The sequence below is a fragment of the Terrapene carolina genome, unplaced genomic scaffold (genome assembly GCF_002925995.2).
Source record: "Terrapene carolina triunguis isolate 2854851 unplaced genomic scaffold, T_m_triunguis-2.0 Scaffold95, whole genome shotgun sequence".
Lineage (NCBI taxonomy): Eukaryota > Metazoa > Chordata > Testudines > Emydidae > Terrapene > Terrapene triunguis.
In genome coordinates, this window is record NW_020664446.1 from 22,090,201 (window position 1) to 22,114,088 (window position 23,888).

The 23,888-nt window shown below is 40.2% G+C and overlaps 1 protein-coding gene across 1 annotated transcript in view; it reads right to left on the reverse strand.

The window, feature by feature from the left end:
• The window catches only part of ADAM12 (ADAM metallopeptidase domain 12), a 322,093-nt gene extending 298,558 nt beyond the window's left edge, over positions 1-23,535 (reverse strand). The window contains exons 1-2 of the mRNA XM_024210612.3: positions 23,265-23,535; positions 649-782 (exon numbers count right to left, since the gene is read on the reverse strand). Coding sequence (XP_024066380.2) covers positions 649-782; positions 23,265-23,382 — 252 coding nt within the window. The 5' untranslated portion in view covers positions 23,383-23,535. The remainder of the gene's footprint in view (positions 1-648; positions 783-23,264) is intronic.
• Positions 23,536-23,888: the final 353 nt, after the last annotated feature.

Below are 23,888 nucleotides of genomic sequence, written 5' to 3' on the forward strand. Positions count from 1 at the left end.
TCTTTAAGGTGCCACCAGACTCCTTGTTGTTTTTGTAGATACAGACTAACACGGCTACCCCCTGGTCTTTGTCACAGAGAACCTACATATATGTTCTAAATTACTCCGGGGTAAATGGTCCCAGGATTTGTGAGGGAGCGGGTGCATAAAAGTAGAATATAGTCAGTTGCATACACTGACTTTTTACTAAGCCCAGTCTTGTCTTTTACAAAAATATCTTCCCTAACCTTCCTAAAATCTTCCATTTCTCTAAGTGACCTTTCAAACTCCTTCCCTTACAAAGTCATCCCTGTGCTTTCTTTCCCAGATTCCTATCTGAAGAACAAAAAACCCACAAATGTTTGTCAAAACTTGTCAATAGATTTCAAGCAATTAATGTTAACCTCTCTCAGAATACTGTAGTTATGTTTCTTGAAATTTAACTTTTTGTTATCAAAAATAAAACGTCACTTTGAACTGAGGCAAGTGTTCATTTTAACCACTCAAAGATCTCACTTTTTTTTTTTAAAGATTTCATTCAAATTAGGCAAATAATCATGTCTAGCTGGCAGACATTTTAGTGGTGAAGTATAGTCATTTGTTTTCATGTAAAGTCTTTCAGTTGTTGCATAGTGTTGTACTACTATAGTTAGCAAAATGAAAACTAACCTTTGAATCAATGCTATTTATTGGTTTCCATTGTTCTCCATTCAAAATGTAGGGAATTATTATCTCATAATGTTCTGACTGGTTCTTTGACATCTGTTGCCTGGAGGATTCCAATTTACTGTCTGCATTCTCTCCTGGGATAGGGAAAAAAAAGTTGTGTGTTAGTAGGAAATAGGATCTGACAACATAATCCTTATTAAGGTGATTTGGCAGAATATTTCAAAACACAATAAGTTCAAGGAAGAATGAAATATTAAAACATAACGGGCAGATGCTTCTTTCCATTGAAATCAATGGCAAAATCCTCACTGAATTCTAAGAGAACAGGGGACAGAACCCTCCGGCTGTCAAGGCTATTTCTACTTTTCAGCTAACTTTGCACTTCTGTAAAAAATGCAATGAAAATAGAGGCTGGATGGGAGAGTGAAAAGAAGGATTCAGTGGCTCAAGGTAGCAGAACAAGAGAAGCAGTAGCTCGTGAGCAGTTGAAACCCCCAGCCTTAAAACAGGATGTGCAGCCCAGGTGCCATTTCATAACATTTGCACCCCCAATTCCATACTGCAAAGTAGAGAAATTAATTAATAACAGCAGCCTCTATTTAACATGACACAGAGGTAGTAGTTATAGTAAATATTTATATTAGGGTAGTGTTCAAAGCTCCTGATCAGTTTTGAGGTCCTGTTGTGCTGGATGCCGTACAAACACAGAAAAGAGACAATCCTTACCCTTAAGGGCTTACAGTCTAAAGACACAGACAAAGGGTAGGACATGGAGCTACAACATGACGAACAACGAACCTGGTAAAGAATTGGCACTGTTAAGTTAGTTACGTATATTGTACTTATTTTTTGTGTCTTTAGATTTGGGGTAGGAGAAGGAAAGAAGGGCAAGTGGAATAGCTGGTCTGTTTAGCCACAATCAACAGATTGGGTTCTGCAGACCTCATGGCTAAGGAGAGTCTTAAAGAGGGATGTGAAGGAGGATGAGGTAGTATAGTTCAAATTTTATCAGGATTATTATTCCATATTCAAGGTAAGAAGTTAACAGGGGGCTGGATCATTGCCCCTCAGCTGCATGTTGGCATGATCAGACCCACAGTGTACATAAAAAAGTAGTTAGGATTTCTCTTCTGTGTAACCAGATCCTTGATTTCTCTTGGGTAATTTAAGCTTCCTACTATGCTTGTTACATAGTGTTAGTTCCCTAAAAGATAGATGATGATCACAGATTTCCTCTTATGTTCTTTCCATTTCTTTGGCTGAGTCAGTTGCTCCTCATAGTTTGAACATTTGAATCATTGCACAGACATAATGATACAGTTTTAGGTTACTGAAGCCTCCAAGTTTATTGTACACAAAGGGTTTAGCAATTTTAATCCTAGACTTTTTATTATTCCCCGAATACTTTTTATCTACACCATGTTATCCTTTTCCATGTGGAAATCTGCAGTTGTGCTCCACTTAACAAGTTAATATGAACTTTGTTCACCAAAAGCCTTAATACTCACTTATCTTAGTGGTCTCAAACTCTTCTATCTAGGCACTCAAGCAGGTTGCAAAGTATTTAGAATCCCTACGTGTCCAGGATGCGCATTAGTGAAGAAAATATCTCAGAGAGAACATAAGCCCTCACTGAGTTAATGCTCTACCTACACAGTCAGATTACTTGGATTCATATTACAATGTCAACAAATAAAATAGCCATCTGCATGCAACATAATTTACTGGGCATTTTTCTCTCCAAAAACACTAATGGTATTATGCTTGTCAAAGAAAACAGCTCTAAAAATCCCTGTAACAGGCTCTGGATTGGTGCTAAAAATAAATCTTAATTGATATAAAATGGGATGGCTCCCATGTGGCATACGGGGAGGGAGAGAAGAAAATCAAGGTTCTTATTACACTCCTGCCCCACACCACCCAGCCATGCCCCCTCTTTAGGATATGGAGCAGCTCTAGTTGCAGTATCATTTCTCTGTACTTTGCAAAGTCTCTAAAATTTGGTCTATCCTTTATACAGCTGCATACAGGTGAAGGAAGAGAAAGAGCTACTTTTGTCCCTCACAAGTAGTTCCTATTCCTGAAATATTGTACTAAACAGAGTACACCTGTCAATGCAACGCTTTTACTACAAATCTACATACCCACTCATTGCTCAGTGGTACAGCACTGTATAACTGACAAAAATGTAAACACTCCAGGAAATAAAAGTTAAGTAGGTTGCAGGCTAAAAAGAGAAAGAATTAAAATGAGACTTCGACTGCAATGCTTTAAAGTATAACCTGGATAGACAAAAAAAAAGGAGCTAATGAAGAAAGAGAGAGAAGACATATTTATATGATGAGAAAAGGTGTGGATATATTAGGGTTCCCGCCCCACTCTGAACTTTGGAGCACAGATGTGGGGACCCGCATGAAATACCCCCTAAGCTTATTTCTACCAGCTTAAGTTAAAAACTTCCCCAAGGCACAAATCCTTCCTCGTCCTTGGATGAGTACTGGTGCCACCACCAAGTGAGTTAGACAAAGATTCAGGAAAAGAACCACTTGGAGTTCCTGTTTCCCCAAAATATTCCCCCAAGCCCTTTTACCGGGGAGGCTTGAGAGTGACCAAGGTGAGCACAGACCGGACACTAAAAACCCAATTAGATTCTTAAAAAACAGAACTTTATTATAAAGAAAAAGTAAAAGAAGCACCTTTATAAAATCAGGATGGAAGGTAATTTACAGGGTAATTAGATTTAAAACACAGAGGATTTTCCCTCTAGGCAAAACTTTAAAGTTACAAAAACAGGGATAAACCTCCCGCTTAGTACAGGGAAAATTCACAAGCTAAAACAAAAGATAATTTAAAGCATTTTCTTACTATTACTTACTATTTTTGTAATATTAGATGCTTAGTTCAGATATGGATTTGGGAGATGTATTTTCCCTGCCCTGGTTCCTGGAACCCAAAACAAAAACCTTCCCCCACAGATTTAAATGTATCTTCTCCCCTTATTGGTCCTTTTGGTCAGGTGCCAACCAGGTTATTTGAGCTTCTTAACCCTTTACAGGTAGAGGAGGGATTAACCCTTTACAAGGTAAGGAGGGATTTTATGCTACCCTTAGCTGTATGTTTATGACAGGATATGAAAAGGAGCTATGGTGCCTGTACTGAACATAGGGATATAGATATATGGTAGGGTGTCTGGTGGAGAGATAAGTAAATAGTAAGAAATTAAAATAGAGTCCATAACAATCCAATTAAAAGGGGGGAATGCAAACAGAAGTCAAGCAGTCAAAAGAAGCCTGGAAGAATGGGTGTCTAGCGTCAATGAACAGAAGGAAAACCAACACAGAAATACAGGACAGCTCAGAACAGTGGACCCTATTTCGCCCTCAGATACAGCCATGTAATCCCATATCAATGTCCAGCCTGAGTAGCTGAGCTGGACACTGCCCAGATATGCTGGTGGTGAAGCAGAGCTAATTGAGGAAGCATTAGATGGCTGAAGCAGTGCTCTTCCCTCAGCCTCCACCATAGTAGTGAACACCAGGGAATCTTTACCACATAGAATGAGGCCCACCAGTATGGGCCCCCAGAATCCTGCCTACATTCCTCCACGGTAGAACCCCCCTGGTTCCACTGCGAGGGCTCCCTCCAAGGTAGCTGAAATAAAGGCAATGAGACATGATTTTCCTCCTAAAGGTAAAAGGTGGCCCAATGTGTATTTGAGCTCAATTAACATTAGGTGCTGATTACACCATGAGTGGACTAATGAGAGAATTTGGGTATAAGGGTAACAAAGTCATTAGCCAGCTTGAATAGAAAAGACGTGTCTGGTTTTTATGGATTTACTTGCTGTTCTCCTTAATCTATTAACTGCCCCTCAACCCTCACATATTGAGCCTGGTTCTAATGCCATGTTCTCAGGTTAAAACAGGCGTTAACTCCACTCAAGTGCGGGAAAATGATCTTATGATTAAGGCACTGGAATGAGACTCAGGAGACCGCTAAACACAGAGGATGGGGTGAAGATTAAAGAGAATCTAGGCATGGCTCAATATGGGATGATACCAGGGTGGCTAAGTGAAACGAGGATATGGAAGTAGAAATTAACACATCAGTGGTGGAAGTCATACTCAAACAGCTTAATGGGACTAAAACAGGGGGCCCAGATCATCTCCGTCCAAGAATATTAAAGGAACTGGCACATGAAATTGCAAGCTTAATAGCAAGGAGCTTTAATAAATCTATAAACTTGCAGGGGTCATACCCTACGACTGGAGAATTGCCAATACAGCTCCTACTTTTAAGAAAGGGCAAAAGGGTGATCCACAAAACTACAGGCTGGTTAGTTTGACCTCAATTGTATGCAAGGTCTTGGAACAAATTTTGAAAAAGAAAGTAGTTAAGGATATAAAGGTAAACAGTAATTATGGGTAAAAAACAACATGGTTTTATAAAAGGTAGATTGTGCCAGACCTAATCTCTCCTTCTTGGAGAAGATATCGGATTTTTTTAGAAGAAGGAAATGCAGTAGATCTCATCTATCTGGATTTCAGTGAGGCATTTCATACAGTTCCACATGGGAAATTATTAGCTAAATTGGAGAAGATGGGGATTAATATGAGAACTGAAAAGTGGATAAGGAACTGGTTAAAGGGGAGACTACATCTGATCATACTGAAAGGTGAACTGTTAGGCTGGAGAGAGATTACTAGTGGAATTCCTCAGGGATCTTTCTTGGGAACAATCTCATTTAACATTCTCATTAGTGACCTTGGCATAAAAAGTACGACTCTGCTAATAAAATTTGAGGATGACACAAAATTGGGAGGTATAGCCAATACAGAGGAGGACTGCAATATCATACAAGAAGATCTGGAGGACCTTGAAAACTGGAGTAATAGAAATAGGATGAAATTTAGAAGTGCAAAGTCACGCACTTAGGGACTAACAACAAGAATTTTTGGTGTACGCTGGGGATTTACGTGACATAGGAGGAGAAAGACCTGGGTATATGGGTTGATCACAGGATGCTTATGAGCCACCAATGTGATGCAGCTGTGAAAAAGGCTAATGCGGTGCTAGGATGCATCAGGCAAGGTATTTCCAGTAAAGATAGGGAAGTATTAATACCATTATACAAGGCACTGGTGAGACCCCATCTGGAATACTGTGAACAATTCTGATCTCCCATGTTCAAGAAAGATTAATTCAAACTGGAACAGGTGCAGAGAAGGGCTACTAGTATGATCCAAGGAATGGAAAATCTACCTTATGAGACAAGACTTGTTTAGCCTAACCAAAAGGAGGCTCAGGGGAGATATGATTGCTCTCTATAAATACATCAAAGGAATAAATACCAGGAAAGGAGAGGAATTATTTAAGTTAAGCACCAATGTGGACAAGAACAAATGAATATAAACTGTCCATCAACAAGTTTAGGCTTGAAATTAGATGAAGGTTTCTAACCATCAGAGGAGTGAAATTCTGGAACAGCCTTCCCAGGGGAGCAGTGGGGGCAAAAAAACTAACTGGTTTCAAGATTAAGCTGGATAAATTTATGGAGGGAATGGTATGACGAGACCACCTACAATGGCAGGTAGCTGATCTGCAACTGCTAGCGGCAAATATCCACAATGACCAGCGATGGGACACTAGATGAGAGGGCTCGGAGTTACTATAGAGAATTCTTTCCCAGGTATCTGATGATGGGTCTTGCCCACATGCTCAGGGTTTAACTGATCATCATATTTGGGATCAGATTGGCAGAGACCCTGGGGGGTTTTTAACTTTCTCTGCAGGATGGGGCACGGGTTACTTGCAGGTTTAAACTGGTGTAAATAGTGGATTCTCTGTAACTTGAAGTCTTTAAATCGTGATTTGAGGACTTCAATAACTCAGCCAGAGGTTAGGGGTCTATTACAGAAGTGGGTGGGTGAAGTTCTGTGTCCTGCAATGTGGAGGAGGTCAGACAAGATGATCACGATGGTCCCTTCTGGCCTTAAGGTCTATGAGACCTATTTTCAGTTCCTAGCCCTGCCACAGACTGCCTGTGTGACTTTGATCAAGTCATTTCATCACTCTGTGCCTGAGTTTCCCATACTCATTCTTTTCTTCCACTCTTTGGCTGCTTTGTCTATTTAGACTGTAAATTCTCTAGGGCCAGGACTATCATTATGTTTGTGCAGTACCTAGCACAGCAAGGCTCCAACCTCTATTGAGGGCCTCTAGATGTCACAGTAACACAAAACAATAATAAGTCAGCAAACTTAGACTGGGGTAAAACTGCATGAAAGGAGAGATCAGACCCTTTGTATCTCCCTAAGCCTTCATTAGATCTAGTTTCCTTTTGTTATAATCACCCACCTATTTTCCTTTTTAGTAGAATTCTCTTTACTTCTACTTCACTGAGGCTTATGTCTCACATTGTTCACATAGAAAAGTTTTACAGTAATATCTAACTTTATTTTCTATTTTCAGCATGCACTGAAGGTAACTCTTATGATCCATATGCTACCCACAATCTGATGCAGTGCCCCTTTATTCTTTTTTCAGTTACATAAAGACCGAGAGATAAAATACTTTCTACAAGTGGTTAATAAGTCTCAAGTTCTCTACTTCTTTCACATTCTACTGAAGTGCTGTTGATCACATATGCTTTTGGAACACCTTGTTTTCCTTTCGCTTCTGTAACTCAGTCCCCTCACTGTTTTCTCTCTCTCTACTTCTCCTACCTCTTTTACTGCTTCCTTTGGTAGCTTTTCCTCCTCTTCCCTCTCCTTTCTCCATAAAAGTCATACAGGGGTTCTCTCCCTGCTTCTTCCTTTTCCCCACTCTACATCTTATTCCTTGGAGACTTCACCTGCTCCCATGATTTCTACTATAGTGAGTTGTCAGCATAGAGATAAGTCTACCTCACTGAGCCTGCCCTGTTCTTCTGCACTCAGATCCACATCTCTCTAACAGGTATTACCTTGGCCAGCCACTGTCAGCTCATGCTCAATATGACCAAAATGGAACTTATTTTTATTCCCAATCCCTGTCACCACCATCCTTCTTGTCTCACAATCACAGGATCATCTTTGACCTCTCCCTCTTCTCACACATTCATGAATATTGTTGCTACTTTTTCCACAATATTCCTTTCCACCCTCAAAGGTAAAACACTCATCCACCCCCCATGTGATCTCCCACTTGATTACTGCAACCTCTTTCTCTCTTGCCTCCCAGACACCAAGTTCACTCTCCTCCAGTCCTCCAAAATGTCACAAACAAAACCATTTCCTTGTCTATCAGTTACACCTTGTCACCCCTCCCATAGTTTAAATTGCTTCACTGGATTCCCCTTGACCATCAGAAGAAATTTAAAATTTCTAGCCCTCACCTTCATGGCCCATCACAACTCAGCCCAGCCTGCTCTACATGTATGTCTTGGTCTCCAATTATGTTCCCTATCCTATTGGCTCTTCAGGACTGACAAGTGTAAAAACTAGTAAAATGTTATTTTAATCACATCCTGAATACACAAGGGAAGAAGTTCTGATGAGTAAAGACGAGCCATTTTTATACAGTCACCTTTCAGAGTAGAGTCATTCTTTGATAATTAAGGGCCTTATTCTGATCTCACCAGAGTAAATTGTGCAATTCCATTGAAGTCAGTGAAATTATAACCAGTGTAAGTGAGATCAGAATAAGGCCCTTATGGTTTTTGTGCTTGAGAAGATGACTCAGCCTTTTCATATTGGCTGTGTAGATTTTATGAGGGAATTATGCTTTCCTGATATTAAGGTAGAACAAAGTCCACAGTACATAAGAAAGGACTCTGCACCAGGATTTGTAATCACTACATTACTATTAGCACTATGCTTAGTAAAATGTTGTGCCATTTGTAAAATATCCCTAAGTCATAGAGCACATTAAGTGGATATACATAAAGATTTCACTGTGTCTTGAAATAAAAACCAAAAGGTCACCATGACAGATATGAAGAGTATTTCACGGATCAGCTTCAAAGGTGGCACTGTTTCTCTGAGAGATAAGATCCACTGGACAATATTTTGTTGTACTGTATATTGTATGAATTCTTGTGCATATTTATCTTAGCCAGTTTCAGAGGCATAAGAGTCAAATGATCAGTAGTTTGGCTTGGATTACAACTCATCTAGTATTTTGTTCTAACCACCAGCCCAAACACACACTGTTTACCTGGCTCAAACAATAGAGACCTACCAGTCTGCTGAGCTACTTCCCATTACCCTACCAACAGTACTCAGACACATTAAAAATAACCCCATCTACTACACACAGAATTGTACTGACTTGTAAAATTCTCTCACCCCTTCCCCAAGGCATTTAAGCACTAATGCCTTCTGAGAAACAATTCTGTAAATCATCAAAGAAACAATTCTTTCCTTCCACCTGCAAAATAACTACTTTTGTATAAAATTTTGAAGAAGAAAAAAAAAGTCAAAGGCCTTTGATGAGCCTGAGGACAAGAAGCAGAGAGATGCACTCCATGCACTTCTGAATTTAATTTTCTGTTCCTTCTGCTTCTAATCAAAAAGGATCCTCTCTCTAAGTTGACAGGTCTGCCAACTTTGAACTAATCTGCGTATGGTTTTGTAGCATGTCCACTTGATCTTTCACACTGCTTGGTTTCATGAGATTTGACTGCTCAGATGAGAAATATGAGTTTAAGTCTTACTGATCCCTTTAACTAAGCAGCATTAAAAACATACCCTTCAATATTTCAGTTTTCTAATTCTAAGAACTATTTCCTGTCACCACTTGCTCTTCCTAAATTTAACTTTTGCTAATGAAACAGTCTGCAAAAGAGAACAATCCCCCAAAATAGTCCCATAAATTTTGTGGAAAATATCAGGTGTTCAAAAACTTTACATGAACATGGGAATGAAAGCTTAAAAGTATGTGCTAGTCTTCTAAGCTGAAGGTCACTGTGGTCAGTGTCACTGACTGGCCAGCTGAACAAACCAGTAACAGTTTCAAAGAGGGGGGGAAATATCCTCACACAAAAATAAAATGTTCATTGTGGAACATGCCCCCTAAGACATTGAATCATCTTAATCTCCCAGCTTCTGTAATACAACAGTTGGAAGGCTCTAAGACTGTACACAATAAAGTGCTTTATTCAGGGAACCATATGACTCCATCAGTCATTCAAGCACATGTTTGGCACAGATTGAAAGTGAAAAGCATAGTTAAGTCAAATATTTCAAAACTGAACTTGTCTTTCTAACACACATGGTTTATATATTGGTGTAATAGCTATATAACTTTTCAGTTCCCGTATCATGTCATTATTAAACTACAAAATGATCTCTATTGCACTAGACTGCATGAGACTTTTTCTAAGTTAACACATGCCAAAAAATTAGGGCTGTCGATTAATCGCAGTTAATTCACGCAATTAACTCAAAAGAAATAATTGCAATTAACCGCAGTTTTAAATCGCACTGTTAAACAATGGAATACCAATTGATATTAAATATTTTTGGATGTTTTTCTACATTTTCAAATAGATTGATTTCAATTACAACACAGAATACAAAGTGTACAGTGTTCACTTTTTATTATTTTTCTTAAAGATATTTGTACTGCAAAAATGATAAAAGAAATAGTATTTTTCAATTCACCTCACACATGTACTGCAGTATAATCCCTTTATATGTCCCTTCATGCTTCGGCCACCATTCCAGAGGACGTGCTTCCATGCCGGTGACGCTCGTTAAAAAAAATAATGTATTAATTAAATTTGTGACTGAACTCCTGGGGGGAGAACTGTATGTCTCCTGCTCTGTGTTTTACCCACATTTTGCCATGTATTTCATGTTATAGTAGTCTCAGATGATGACCCAGAATGCTGTTTATTTTAAGAACACTTTCACTGCAGATTTGACAAAACGCAAAGAAGGTACCAATGTGAGATTTCTAAAGATAGCTACAGCACTCAACCCAAGGTTTAAGAATATGAAGTGCCTTCCAAAATCCGAGAGGGACAAGGTCTGGAGCCTGCTTTCAGAAGTCTTAAAAGAGCAGCACTCCGATGAGGAAATTACAGAACTCGAACCACCAAAAAGGAAAATCAAACTTCTGCTGGTAGCATCTGACTCAGGATGATGAAAATGAACATGCATTGGTCCATACTGCTTTGAATTGTTACAGAGCATCAGCATGGATGCAAGTCCTCTGGAATGGTGGTTGAAGCATGAAGGGACATATGAATTTTTAGTGCATCTGGCACGTAAATATCTTGCAACTCCAGCTACAACAGTGCCTGTTTTCACTTTCAGATGACCTTGTAAACAAGAAGCGGGCAACATTATTTCCCATATATGTAAACAAACTTGTTTGTCTTAGCGATTGGCTAAACAAGAAGTAGGACTGAGTGGACTTGTAGCCTCTGAAGTTTTACATTGTTTTGTTTTTGAGTGTAGCTATGTAACAAAAAAATCTAAATTTGTAAGTTGCACTTTCAGGACAAAGAGATTGCACTACAGTACTTGTATTAGGTGAATTGAAAAATACTACTTTTTTTGGTTTTTTTAGAGTGCAAATATTTGTAATCACAAATAAATATAAACTGAGCACTGTACACTTTGTAGTCTGTGTTGTAATTGAAATCAATATATTTGAAAATATAGAAAACATCCAAAATATTTAAATAAATGGTATTCTATTATTGTTTAACAGCATGATTAATGAGCCGATTCATTCTTTTAACTGCCCGATTCATTAATTTTTTTAACAACCTTAACAATAACTTTTGTTCACCCTACTGTCCTGATTCTGGAAAGTCTATTTGTTCCTCAAATCACAGCCATGTAACATGGTTAAAATTCAAATTTTGTTCTCTGCTCGATGGCTCTATAGTAAAGCCAGGACAATTCTTAACTCTTAAGTTTCAGTTTTATACATGCACATGGCACTGACTCTGACTTGTTTTCAGACCAAATCCTGCTCACCTTATACAATCAGTGCCACAGATTTCAATATGATTAAATAAGGGAAACATGAGTGTTTGGGGTGATTAAAACAAAAGTAATGTGAGCATGATTTGTATGCAGAATGGATACTGAAATGCACAAGAATCCTACTCTAATGCACTCAGACAGGTGTCTTATATATTTCAGTATCTTGCCTGTTCACCCCCAATGAACTGTGACAAGTGGAGTTTTGAAAATAAAATTTTGCCATTGATTTGTTTGGGGCCGGAAGTGTTATAGTGCATTTTAACAAGCAGGATCTATGCTTAGTTTCCTTGTATGGAATTTTATTTTATATATATATATATATAAAAATAAAGTGTGTGTATTCCATACAATATAAATATATTCTGGTGGGGAAACTGTTGCCCATTCCTGTTTGCAGTTTGTTTGTGATTGACAAAGGAATTCTGAATGAAGGTCAGTGAAAGAACAGAATTCTGGTTCTTTTTGGATTGAGCATTTCAGAATTCAGCGAGAGGGAAAGACTATGAAAAGTTTGAAATAGAATATGTTTCAATAAACCAAGCTGTATTGCTTATAAAGTGTTCCACGTGTGCACAGTGCTTCCCATGACATGGAAGAAGTTAAGAACCCAGCCTCCTGGAGTTCAGACTGTCTCAGATGAATTTAAACCAAGAAGGCTTGCAAAAAAAGCAGCATATGGCAGCTTAGAAAAAAAGTGAGTTGAAGACAGGATTTGACATAGGAGCAGGAGTGCTTGACACATACAACGTGGACTACAATAATGATCCCAGATGTCCCATCCCACAAAAAAACGAGCAGGAAAATGCTAAAGGGGAGGAAATCTCAGTGAGATTTTCCATGAAGGATACCTACCACCCTCTTCCCCAACTGTTTTGCCGGATGGGGGAAGTGAAGAGTTAGGCCACCCTCATGAAACAGGCCATGGGATCACCACCTAAACCAGGCCCGTAGGAGGCCAAGGCCAATTGTGGGGGGTGCTGTGTCCCCACACCAGCACTGGGTCTCCGGCAGCCCCACTCCCTGGCAACATGATTCCAATCCTCACTGTTATGGGGAGCCACTGAAAGATACTACAGCCTAAAACTGTGTTGTCTTTTCCCCCTGAACCCTGCAGGATGGTGAACAATCCCACCTCACTCACCCCCACCCATTCCCTATTCGGGCATATCTGTTTCTTCTACCTCAAATGCTCCCTCTCCGTAAGAGAATCAAAGCCTAGGGACTTTGCCAAGCCTTCCTTCTGATTGCAGGCTCCATCCAGCTCACAATCAAATCAATGGAAAGCAGCTTGTTGACCTCAAAGGGGGTTTGATAGTGTCCAACAGGAGGAACACTTACAGGGAAGAGAAATACCAAGTATCTTTTGTGATCAGTTAATCAGAAGTAATCCATACAGCTCCAACATCAAATAGCAAGCATCAAATATATAGAGATTTTTTTTGTGATCAATCCACAGAATTAGAAAAAGAAAAATCAAACACCAAATAAATCAGAGACCTTCTATGAGCAGAAAAAGCAGTGAAGTGTGTCAAGTAAAATATTAGCAGCAAATTATTTGCCCAGCCACAATAACCATAAAGCTTATTATATTAAACCACAAGTCTCATTCTGCTGCCATTATACAAACAGAAATCTGAAGTAATTCCATTGAAATTAGTGGCAGCATTTCCCCCCCCCCACACCCTGCAGGTGCTGAGATCCACGCAGAAGGAAAATATTGAAACTTTTCTTTTTTGGACCCTCAAAAAGAGACTGCTCTAAGATTTATTGGCTGGGTGCAGAGCTCAAATTAAAATTTTCTCTCAATCCTAGTTGTAGAAGGTGCAGCGAGATCATTTTCTGGATTATTCAAGAGCCTCTGAGTCAGGGCTCTGGTGAGGGAGGTGGGAACCCTCACCTCCACTGTGTCAGGCAGTATTCCATCCTGTATACCACTAGCAGTAAGGAATACCTCAAGTGTGAGATTCAAATGTGCTTTTCACATACATTCGTGTGCATGAAAGTCATTTGTTCCAATGTTCCCAGAAAGCACATAGAAAGGAGGAGAGAATGTGGCTGGAGGACATTTCAGCATTAATTCAAGTATTAAAAAGAAGCATTTTGTGGCATTTACCCAAGTCTGGTGAATGGGATTCTAAGATGGGTAGTTATGTCCATCATGCACCTTTGTTTTTATGGCTGTATCTGCTACTGGTGCTACATGATAGAAAAAGAAAATGGACTTCACCTGTACTAACAAAGCTACTAGTTAAGTCTTTTCGTTAAATTTATATATATATATATATATATTAGTCAAAAGTAAGGGTAACATTGCTGGCATAAAAGATTCTTTGACGCCTGGTGCCCTATCAATGGATTTACATAGGGTCGGCCAAATTAATGGAGCTATGCCAATCTACACCAGATGGGGAACTGGCGCATTAATACACAAAATCCTTTCTTCTGTAACCTGAAACTTCCAGCAATGATTCTATTAGCACACCTAAAATGCATGCATTCACCTCGGGGCTCTCCCTTTAGTGGGACTCAAAGGACACTGATCTCCACTCAATCCTTTCCTATTTTATTTATACATTCTTTCAACGAAAACAAACGTTCCAGCCAAGAGAAACGTCCATCGTGTCCTCTAGGTGCCCTGGCAAAAATACAAGAAAAGAAAGATTCATTTGAAAGTCATATTTATGACCTCCAGTTCATAGAGAAGCACCAGTTACAAATGACATGGCTCAATACTTCTCAATAGAATATATGTGAGGTCAAATTCTGCTCTCAGCTACAGGTGTGCAATGTTAGCAGTTTTAATGGGTGAAACCAGTGACAAAATTTAGACTTAAATAATGTAGATTAAATAATACTCGCCACAATACTCATTTTTTAATGAACTAGCAGAAGTACCTCAGAGTTGGACACATTAAGAAATTAGTGGATGCCCAGGAGCACTCTTCTGTGACTACTGATGAATAATAGTATTCAGATGATGCCGAGTCCCATGTCTATTTATGTGTGTATGTTCATGTCACTTGTTTTAATGTGGTGTTAATACCAGGGAGCTGGAGGATTTTTCATGATTGTATTTAAAAAAAAAGTCACATCAACATCTGGGCCCAGGGAAGTTCATACTTTAATCTTTCATGGATAGGCTGCCACATGAGGTTTTTGTTTTGTTTTTTGCACTCAATCAGTTGTTCTCTATAGAGTAACAAGAAATTTTAAAAACACAAAGAAAATAGCGAACTGCTACTATATTGTCAGAAAAGACTTTTTCTCTTAATGTGTATATATAACTAGAACATACTTTTAACGATGACAAATGCTAACTGTTAACAAATATCTTGTGGAATAAACTAGCTGATGACCCTTTTTTTGCCAAGTTCTGCATCCAGCTTTTTTATGCCTCATTGTATAATAGCCAGCATGGTTAACAGGCCATGAAATGTTCCATTGTTGCCATATTAGATCATATATTTGGTACAAGAAAGAATGCATTTATCCAATCTATGGATTCGTCATGTTGAACTTCTGGATGGGCAAACAAACAAAATCAACCCACAGCTCTCTCATATTTATTCAAGTTCCAAACCGCAGGGAGGGCACTTAAATTAAGTCATTTTTATACATTTCTTGGGTTTGGAATTACTTGGAAAATTGGTCAAGGTTGCTTAAAGATGTTAAGTGAAATAGTGGACATAATTTTTACAGACTGGATTCTGAAGTTGTTAAGTCACTCACTGAATCATTGACACTAATACTTCACATTAGATAGCAGTGTGTTTTCAAAGTGATGTGCAAACATTAGATAATTAGTTCTAACAACAGTCCTCTGTGATAAGTATTATTGTGCCCATTTCACAAATGAGAAGCTGAGGCTAAAGTTAAGTGACTTAACTAAGGCCACAAAAGAAAGCAATGGCAGAGCAAGAATTAGAACTCCAGCATTCTTGACTCCCACGATAACGTTTGTTCCACTGACAATGCTGTCTGTCAAATAAATGGCTTTCTTGTGCTATATTATCATGCAGACGCTTACTGTAAAGTTTACCTGATGTTTCTCAATGTGATTTGTTATCTCTTTTCCAACCTCCTTAGGACTCTGAAAGTACCGGCAAATGATGGTGTAGGGGCAAACCATTTTGTCAGGCAAGTGTAATTATTTCTTACATTTATTTAACAACAACAAAAAAGAAACTGCTACTAAAAATTAAAACTCTGTAAAGTAATGTAAAAGTTGAGTTATCTGTACTAGAGTTTTTACCCCGAGTTACTTCACTAAGAGTTAGCATCTTTGCATAGGCTAGTCTGGATATTGCCCAAATGGTTGTGGTTTATCCTGGGATCAATCTAGAGTAAACTAAAAGCATTTGTTGTCTGGAACAGAAATTTCTGGAATGGCAGACTAGCCTTTACAGATGTTAACTACCTCTAGTCAATGGGCAGATCACTAGAGTCTTTACCTTCTGTTAAGAAACCTTAACCTCCATCTGACTGATGACTTTAGTTACTAGGTCAAAATGATCTCATAAGATTGAGTAAAAACATTAAAATTGAACCCTATAATTAAACAGGTGCCCAAGAGAGAAGAAAGCCCAAACTTCAATTTTTACCCTGTGACTAACAGAGGAGAAACTTGCTGTTAGCCACACAGACAGGATTCCATCAATTAAGACTTTCCACCTGGACAATAATTTTAGCACTCAGAGTAGAATTATACGGCCTTTCCCCACCAACAAAAAGATGCTTCACTTGTCACTTCCAATGAATAGTCAGTCCTAGAGTACCAGCCTGTCACACAGCCCAATTCTTCATACTAGATAAAACTTCACAGGTAGGGCCTTACCAAATTCACAGCCATGAAAAAATGCATCACGGATTGTGAAATCTGGTCTTCCCCTGTGAAATTTGGTCTTTTATGTGCTTTTACTTTATACTATATAGATTTCATTGGGGAGACCAGTGTTTCTCAAATTGGGAGTCCTAACCCAGAAGAGAGTTGCAGGGGGGGTTACAAGGTTATTTTAGGAGGAGGTCATGGTATTGCTACCCTTACTTCTGCACTGCCTTCAGAGCTGGGTGGCCGGAGAACGGCGGCTGTTGGCCAAGCGCCCAGCTCTGAAGTCAGTGCCCCGCCAGCAGCTGCACAGAAGTAAGAGTGGCAATACCATACCATGCCACCCTTACTTCTGCGCTGCTGCCTGCAGGGCTGGGTGGCTGGAGAATGGCACCTGCTCACTGAGGGCCCAGCTCCGCAGGCAGCAGCGCAGAAGTAAAGGTGTCAATACCATGCCCTGCCATCCTTGCTTCTGCGCTGCTGCTGTCAATGGCTCTGCCTTTAGAGCTCAGCTCCCGGCCAGCAGCCACCGCTCTCCAGCTGCCCAGCTCTGAAGGCAGCACCACTGAAAGCAGCAGTGCAGAAGTAAGGGTAGCAGTACCACAACCCCCCTCCTACAATAACCCTGTGACCCCTCCACAACTCCTTTTTGGGTCCAGAGTCCTACAATTATAACACCGTGAAATTTCAGATTTAAATAGCTGAAATCATGAAATTTACAATTTTTTAAAATCCTATGACCATGAAAATGACCAAAATGAACTGTGAATTTGGTAGGGCCCTACTAAGGCCCACATCCTCTAAAGGTATTGAGGCACTTAACTCCCATTGATTTAAATGGGAGTTTGGCACCTAATGGCTTTGAGGATCTGGACTTAAGTGCATCTCTGTCTCAGCAGCTGGACCTAGACCTTGTCTGTGGTGGGTTTTAACTGTGGTGTAAATTTCAAATATCTACAAGGGACCAGTCCTCAGCCAGTTTAAATTGTGCTCTGCCAGGTTACATCATTAGAACTATGTTAATTCAGACCAGAAGAAGATCTGGCCCATGATTTACATTGTTGCAACTTATCTCTGTTTGAAGCCTGAGTAAACTGCACCTGGACAACTCATGCCAGGCATATTTAATCCTAATTTAGTGCCAGGGCAAGGAGAGGGAAATGGACTAGATGATCTTGAGATCCCTTCCTGCCATACAGTAATATGGTTTTATACCACATTAGTGTAAATCATATGTACATTAGGGGGTTGCACCAATATAGATACACAGATAGTTACAAACGAAGTGTAGATTCATAGATTTTTAAAGGCATAAGGAACTACTGTGACCACCTAATCTAATTTCCTGAATAACACAGGATATAGGATTTCCAATAATTCTGGCCCAAACTCAATTTAAGGTTGAACTACACAAGGCCCCAGTCATCACAAGAAATGCTTTTCAGCTAGCCTACCACACAAGATGATCACAAGCATTAGAACCTTCCGAGAGCCCACAACTTCCAAGGTCTTTAATGCCCTTTTCAGTAATCTTTAACTTTTGTCATTATGAAATGCAGCTACTGCAGAGAAGAAAGGTATTCTGTTTCTGCTTATGACAGGGACAGATGCATTAATGATCACAATTACAGATGTCACCAGACTGTTATATGCAGGACATTTTGCAGCTGAACTTCCCTGGTCAGTTTTCCTAAATGGAATCTGGGTCAACAGCCCTGACCAAGAGGTTTGGATTCTCCTGCGAGAAGATGGCATTTTCATAATTCCTTGTGGTCTTTTAAACAAAAGTTAATATAATTAATAACCAGCTATATTACACATAGGCTAGAAGCTAATCAGCATTCTATCTGTAGCAATAAGGACCCACAGTTTTTAGGAAGACAGAATTACACTTTACTAAAAACCATTTAGTATGTGACACTGGTTTCTGAAGATGCAGTCCGGAAATAAATATAGCCGAAGAAGGCTACATATTTATACATGACACTAAGTGTATTTCCATTACCATCAGTACATCTCAGTTTCCACTTAAGGCTAGACTGGCCAGTCTCTCTCTGGGGGAGAAAGGAGCATACCTTTCGCCAATTGTCACAACCACAATCCTTGCTCTCCTTTGGCCACTACAGCTAGCTGTACAAAGAAAAGAGTGCATGTTGCAACTCATTACAAGGCTGTACTAACCAACATACAGTAATCTGCCTGCATGCTTGTGGCACAATGTACCTAGTCCAAAATCCATTGAAGTCAATGGCAACACTCTCAGTGACTTCAGTAGGCTACAGTTTTGATCCAACACCTCCGGTGCTGCTATTGGAGACTCAGTAGTGCCCCAAATGAAAGTTTCTGCCTAGCAGGCACAATGCAGACCTTAGTTCTTTTCATATTAGAGATTTCCTGTGATCAAGATCCCTTGTCATGTGAGTTTTAGAGATGTTGAATGTGACATGAACGATACACCTCAACATATAATGTACATGTTTATATATGTTTGAATGTAAAACTTTTAAAAATCCCAATATTTGAGGTAGGCTTCGGGTAAAAGGCAAAAACAGAATGAGAGAAAAATAGAAATAGAAAAAGGGATCAGAGCAAACAAGAGATCCCTCCAATATGAATACCAAGAAGAGAGTCAGACCTTCTGAGCGGAATTGGTTGTTGCAGGAGATAGAGAGCCAAGGAAAGCTTGCCCATGTAACGGAGCATGGCCTTGTAAGCATTCGAATATTTCAGATCTAAACAGAAAACACCCCTAAGAATGGTATTTTCCAGCTTATGACGCCTTTCGCTGTGAAAAGCCAGGAACAAAATCATCCTGTCAGTCTGTAAGGGACACAGGCCCTAATAGTTAGATTCTTTGATGCAAGGCTTGGCAATAACAACAACAAGCTCTGGGTCTGTCAGAGATACACATGTGCACATTGCTCCATTGCCCCTACAGGCTCTGAACTAGCAGAGGATTGAAAGTGACATACGGTCTGCTTGAAAAATAGATCTCACTGTTGTCAATTTGCATGTTACAATGAAGCCCTTTAGTACAAATGATACTGCCCAAAAGCGTACCAATACTGAATAAAATGAAACCCTGGCAGGCTCCATGGACAATTTGCACTGGCAATTTGAGAAATGTTAGAAGCATAAGAGCCACTAGTGATAAAACTGTCAGGATTAGGAAATGTGAGATCTGAACCAGGCTGGTGAAGATCCAAATAAACTATTACAGGAATTCAGACTTTTTAAACAGAATTTCATGATCAATAGTGTGTCAACTCCAGCTGACAGTTTCAGTACGAATAACAGATAAACATAACCCTGATTTGTTGCAGTCACTCACAGCTCATTAGAGAGCTGCTATCAGGGCAGTCTCAGTGCTGTGAGCAGGATGGCAAGTAGTCTGAAATGTATGCGGTAGATCATTACTTAGAAGTTGCTCCTCATAGCTAGGTAGCAACATTTCCAACAACCATCAAGGAAAAAGGGAGATTAAAGAAACTTGGCAAAAACAAACAAATTGGATACCTCCCCTGCAGGCAGAGGGAACAGACAAGATCAACTGGAACAGAGCATTTTCAGGGCGGGGTCAGAAGGGGGACATCCTCAGCTGGTGTAAGCTGGTACAGTTCCATCAAAGACAATAGAGCCATACCTGTGTACACCAGTTACAGATCTTACACAGGGTGTCCAAAATATCTGTAGGAAAGTCAGTTTGGCCAACAGTCTAATGAGCACGTGGTTGTACAGAGTCCAAGCTTATCCCCCTCAACCTCAGCAACAGTTTCAAGATGACACTAAAAAGAGCTCTGAGGGTTACATGGGAATCAAGTAGGGCTCAATCAAAGGGAGTTTTTCTATGGACTCCAAAAAGATTCCAGAGGGAGCAATATGATAATAAAGTAAGTGTTTAATTTTGCAGGTTTACTAAGGATGAAATCCATTCCTATACTGAGGACCAACACAAAGGGTAAATTTCATCCAAAGGTATCAACAAAGAAGATGACAAGATTTGAGAGAGAAGAGAATATGTGATAAGATGTGATTGGGGGGGAAAGGTGGGAGGAGGACATGTTCAATGGCAACTGTAAGAAAGGCAGGAGACTGGGAATTGTAAGAACTAATAGTTATTAACTTAGAAGGTTTAGGATTGGAAATGGGAAGACACAAGGAAAGAGCCAAATCTAATAAGTGGCTCTTGACAGATGGTTGCCCCTTAAGAGAAGTTATAGTTTACGGCTATTCATCCATGATCTTAAGCTCTCAGAGCCATTAACATTCATTGTATAAATATTTAGGCACTTAAACTCTCATAAACTGTCCATGTGAAGTACTACTATACAAGCACAGAACCCATTATATATGGTTTAATACCTCAGATGTATAAATCTTTCCTTCTTCAAAATACCAAAATCAAGCAGGTTATATTATGAACCCTGCACAGCAAGTTTTCAGCCCAGATGCAACACAAGTAGTTGAAGAAGCCCATGACATGCCTTGATCCCACAAGCTCATATGCATCGTTGTCCCCTGGGCCCACACACAGTTCTATTGAAGACAAGGATTAGTTCTCACATCTGATGGGTTTGTATGCTACCAGTTGACTGTGACCAATTGATGTCTTCCTAGCTCTATATCTGGGGATATCAGCTGACTAAAATAATGACCCCAGTTCACTCATACACAATTACATAGAATATGCGTGTTCTCAAATCAAGTGGATCATGAAGCTCTATTTGTGGTAGGACTATGGCTCTGTCTTCACTAGGAAAATGATAACGGTTTGTTAACTAACACGGGTTAACCCTTGTTAACTAACATGTTGATAAAGGAATGTTTTCTTATCACGTTAGTTAACATGAGTTACCCATGTTAGTTACCATACCGTTAATTTTCCTAGCAAAAACAAAGGCACAGTCCCAGCATAAATCTGCTGTGCATAAATTTAGGGACTAAACAAAAGCTAAATTTCAAATTGGAATAGTAGACACATGCAAACAGGTCTGTAGGAACAGGTACTTCTTTCATTGCTATACTATATATTTATGCAATTTAACAACTCTCTCTCTCTCTCATAAATTATGCAATGTCAGCTCTAGTTAAAGCAGGGGACAGAGTCAGACCTCTGTGTTTGATTCCTGACTCTGTCACTAACTTGCTGAGTGAACTGGGGACAAGATGACTCCAAATATTTCTGAGAAACTGGCATAACAGAGCTAAGCGAATACTGTTAAACATTTTAAGCAAATATTTATTCAAATATTTAAATAAATTCTGTGTTCCCTTAGCATGAATATTCTAGATAGAAAATAAAGTTTTCATTAATGAGGAAAAATAAAACAGATATTAAGCCCGAATTGCCCAAATACTCATCTAAAGTGGATTATGACTCACATCTGACTAACAGTTCAGATTTCAAATTCTACACCAACATGCAATTCAAAATTCTTACTGTTGGTGGTTGCTTACAGAAATTATCCACTCAGAGACCAGAAACAATACCACATGACCCAGGAAACTAACCAGCAAAGTACAAATATCCACTTTCAAATATTCATGTGGAACTGTCCTCCACTGAGTCTACAGACTCAGGATTAATAGCTGAATTCACACATAATTTTGAATGATAAATCCATTTCCCCCCATTTATGTGCAGAAAATTCATAAACAGAGAACCAAAGTGTTTTGAATATATTACTTATTATACATTGTTTGCCCTTCCCTAAATAATTCTTACCAAATTCACTGGGGTGTTGTAAGGCTAAATTTTCAGTAAAGTGCTTGCAAATCCTCAACTGAACATATGCGAGTGTTTATGGTAAAATAAACAGGAACCAGGTGAATAGCCCATAGCAACAGGTTGGGGGGGGGGGGGAACAGTTGAAGATTCCCTACATACTGGAACAGGACACAAAAGAAAGGCTATGGTGTGAATACTCTTTAGTCCTTGAGCTATTTATGCGGGTCTGCATTTCAAGTTGCTAGGACAATTTAAATGAGGTGAGATTTCAAAGCAATCTCCAGTGTAACTGGAACACATAGCAAAATCCTTCATTCCGGAAAAAAAAAATAGAGAGAGAGACTTTAGAAAAAGGTCTCCCACACTCCTTCATCCCCAAATAGGTGAGACTAGGTCTGATTTGTGCAGTGTGCGGCTAGAGTTTGTCAAGGCAAAACTTGAAAGCAAGGACAGAACTTCAGTAACCTATTAGATCAACTTTTGTATGGCGTGTGTCCCTCCGTCCCGGGGTCCTCCGCATCAGTAACGAGAATCGCCTGCCACATTGCCCCGGGGGGAGGGAAGGGGCATGAGAGGCGGGAGGGCTAATGCAAGCTTGGGTACTTTGCGGCTGGAGAGCTGGCGCTGCAGCTAAGCAGGCAGCAATCCTCCAGCCCGGCTCTCCGGGCTGCAATGAACAGGCGACGCAGCGTGAACGCTTTCACTCCCAGACTAACTCCCCCTTACACGCGAACACAGCGGCACAACCAGAGCAAAAGAGGAGCTGGGGAGGCTGGGGAACGCGGTGCGGCGGCTGCTCTCAGAGAGGAGCTGGATTTGCAGAGCAGACGGGACGGGATGGTAACTGGAAGAGGAGGGTTGCAACGTTTGCAAAGCAGCCAGGAGAGGAGGGGGACTTTGGGGGGGGGGGGGAAATGCAAATATGCAGAAGCCCCGGGGGGGTGGGGAAATGCCAAGGGAGACTCTGCTTCTTTCTAACCGCGTCGGCGCGGGTGAAGGGGTCCAAACTTGGCCATATCATCTGCTGGCTTGTGCCCTGGAAATGTGTGTGTGTATGTATATAAAAGCATCGTCCACTTACCTTGCGCCCTGGATGATGCTATAAAGAGCCAGTTTAGGCTCAGCAGCAGCATGACTATCTGGGCTGGGGGGTGAGGAGGAGGGAAGCGCCGCTGCTCTGCATGGAGACGCTTTGACATCTTAGCCCAGGCTGAAAGAGACAAACTTTCATCAGCTAGGTCTGGAGAATAGCACCATAATCTACAGTTACAGAGAGGAGCGAGCTGGGACGCAGGATGTGAGAGATTTCCTGCATGCAGTTAACTCCCAAACCCCTCCTGCTCCTGCATGGACTGCTGATGAGCTGGGCTTTGCTTTTATTTAAAAAAAAAAAAAAGTTGTTTGGGGTTTGGCTTTTTTTTTTTTTCTGGCAAGAACTATCTGTTGACCGTTGCAATAAATGAGCAGACTGTCCGTGTTGGCTAGCAGGAGGCACTAAAGATCGTTGGTGAAAGAAGGCAGGCCTGCCTGGGAAATCTGCCCCTTGCCAACATTTACCGTTCTCATTACAATGGAACAAATTATTGTCCTCCTGCCTCCCCTCACGGCGTCTCCGCGGGGTCCTACGGCCCGCCACTCCCGCTGTGCACACGGTAACAGTTACTCTGTTGAGGAGAGGTTACTCAGGCACGGTGGTATGTTCCTG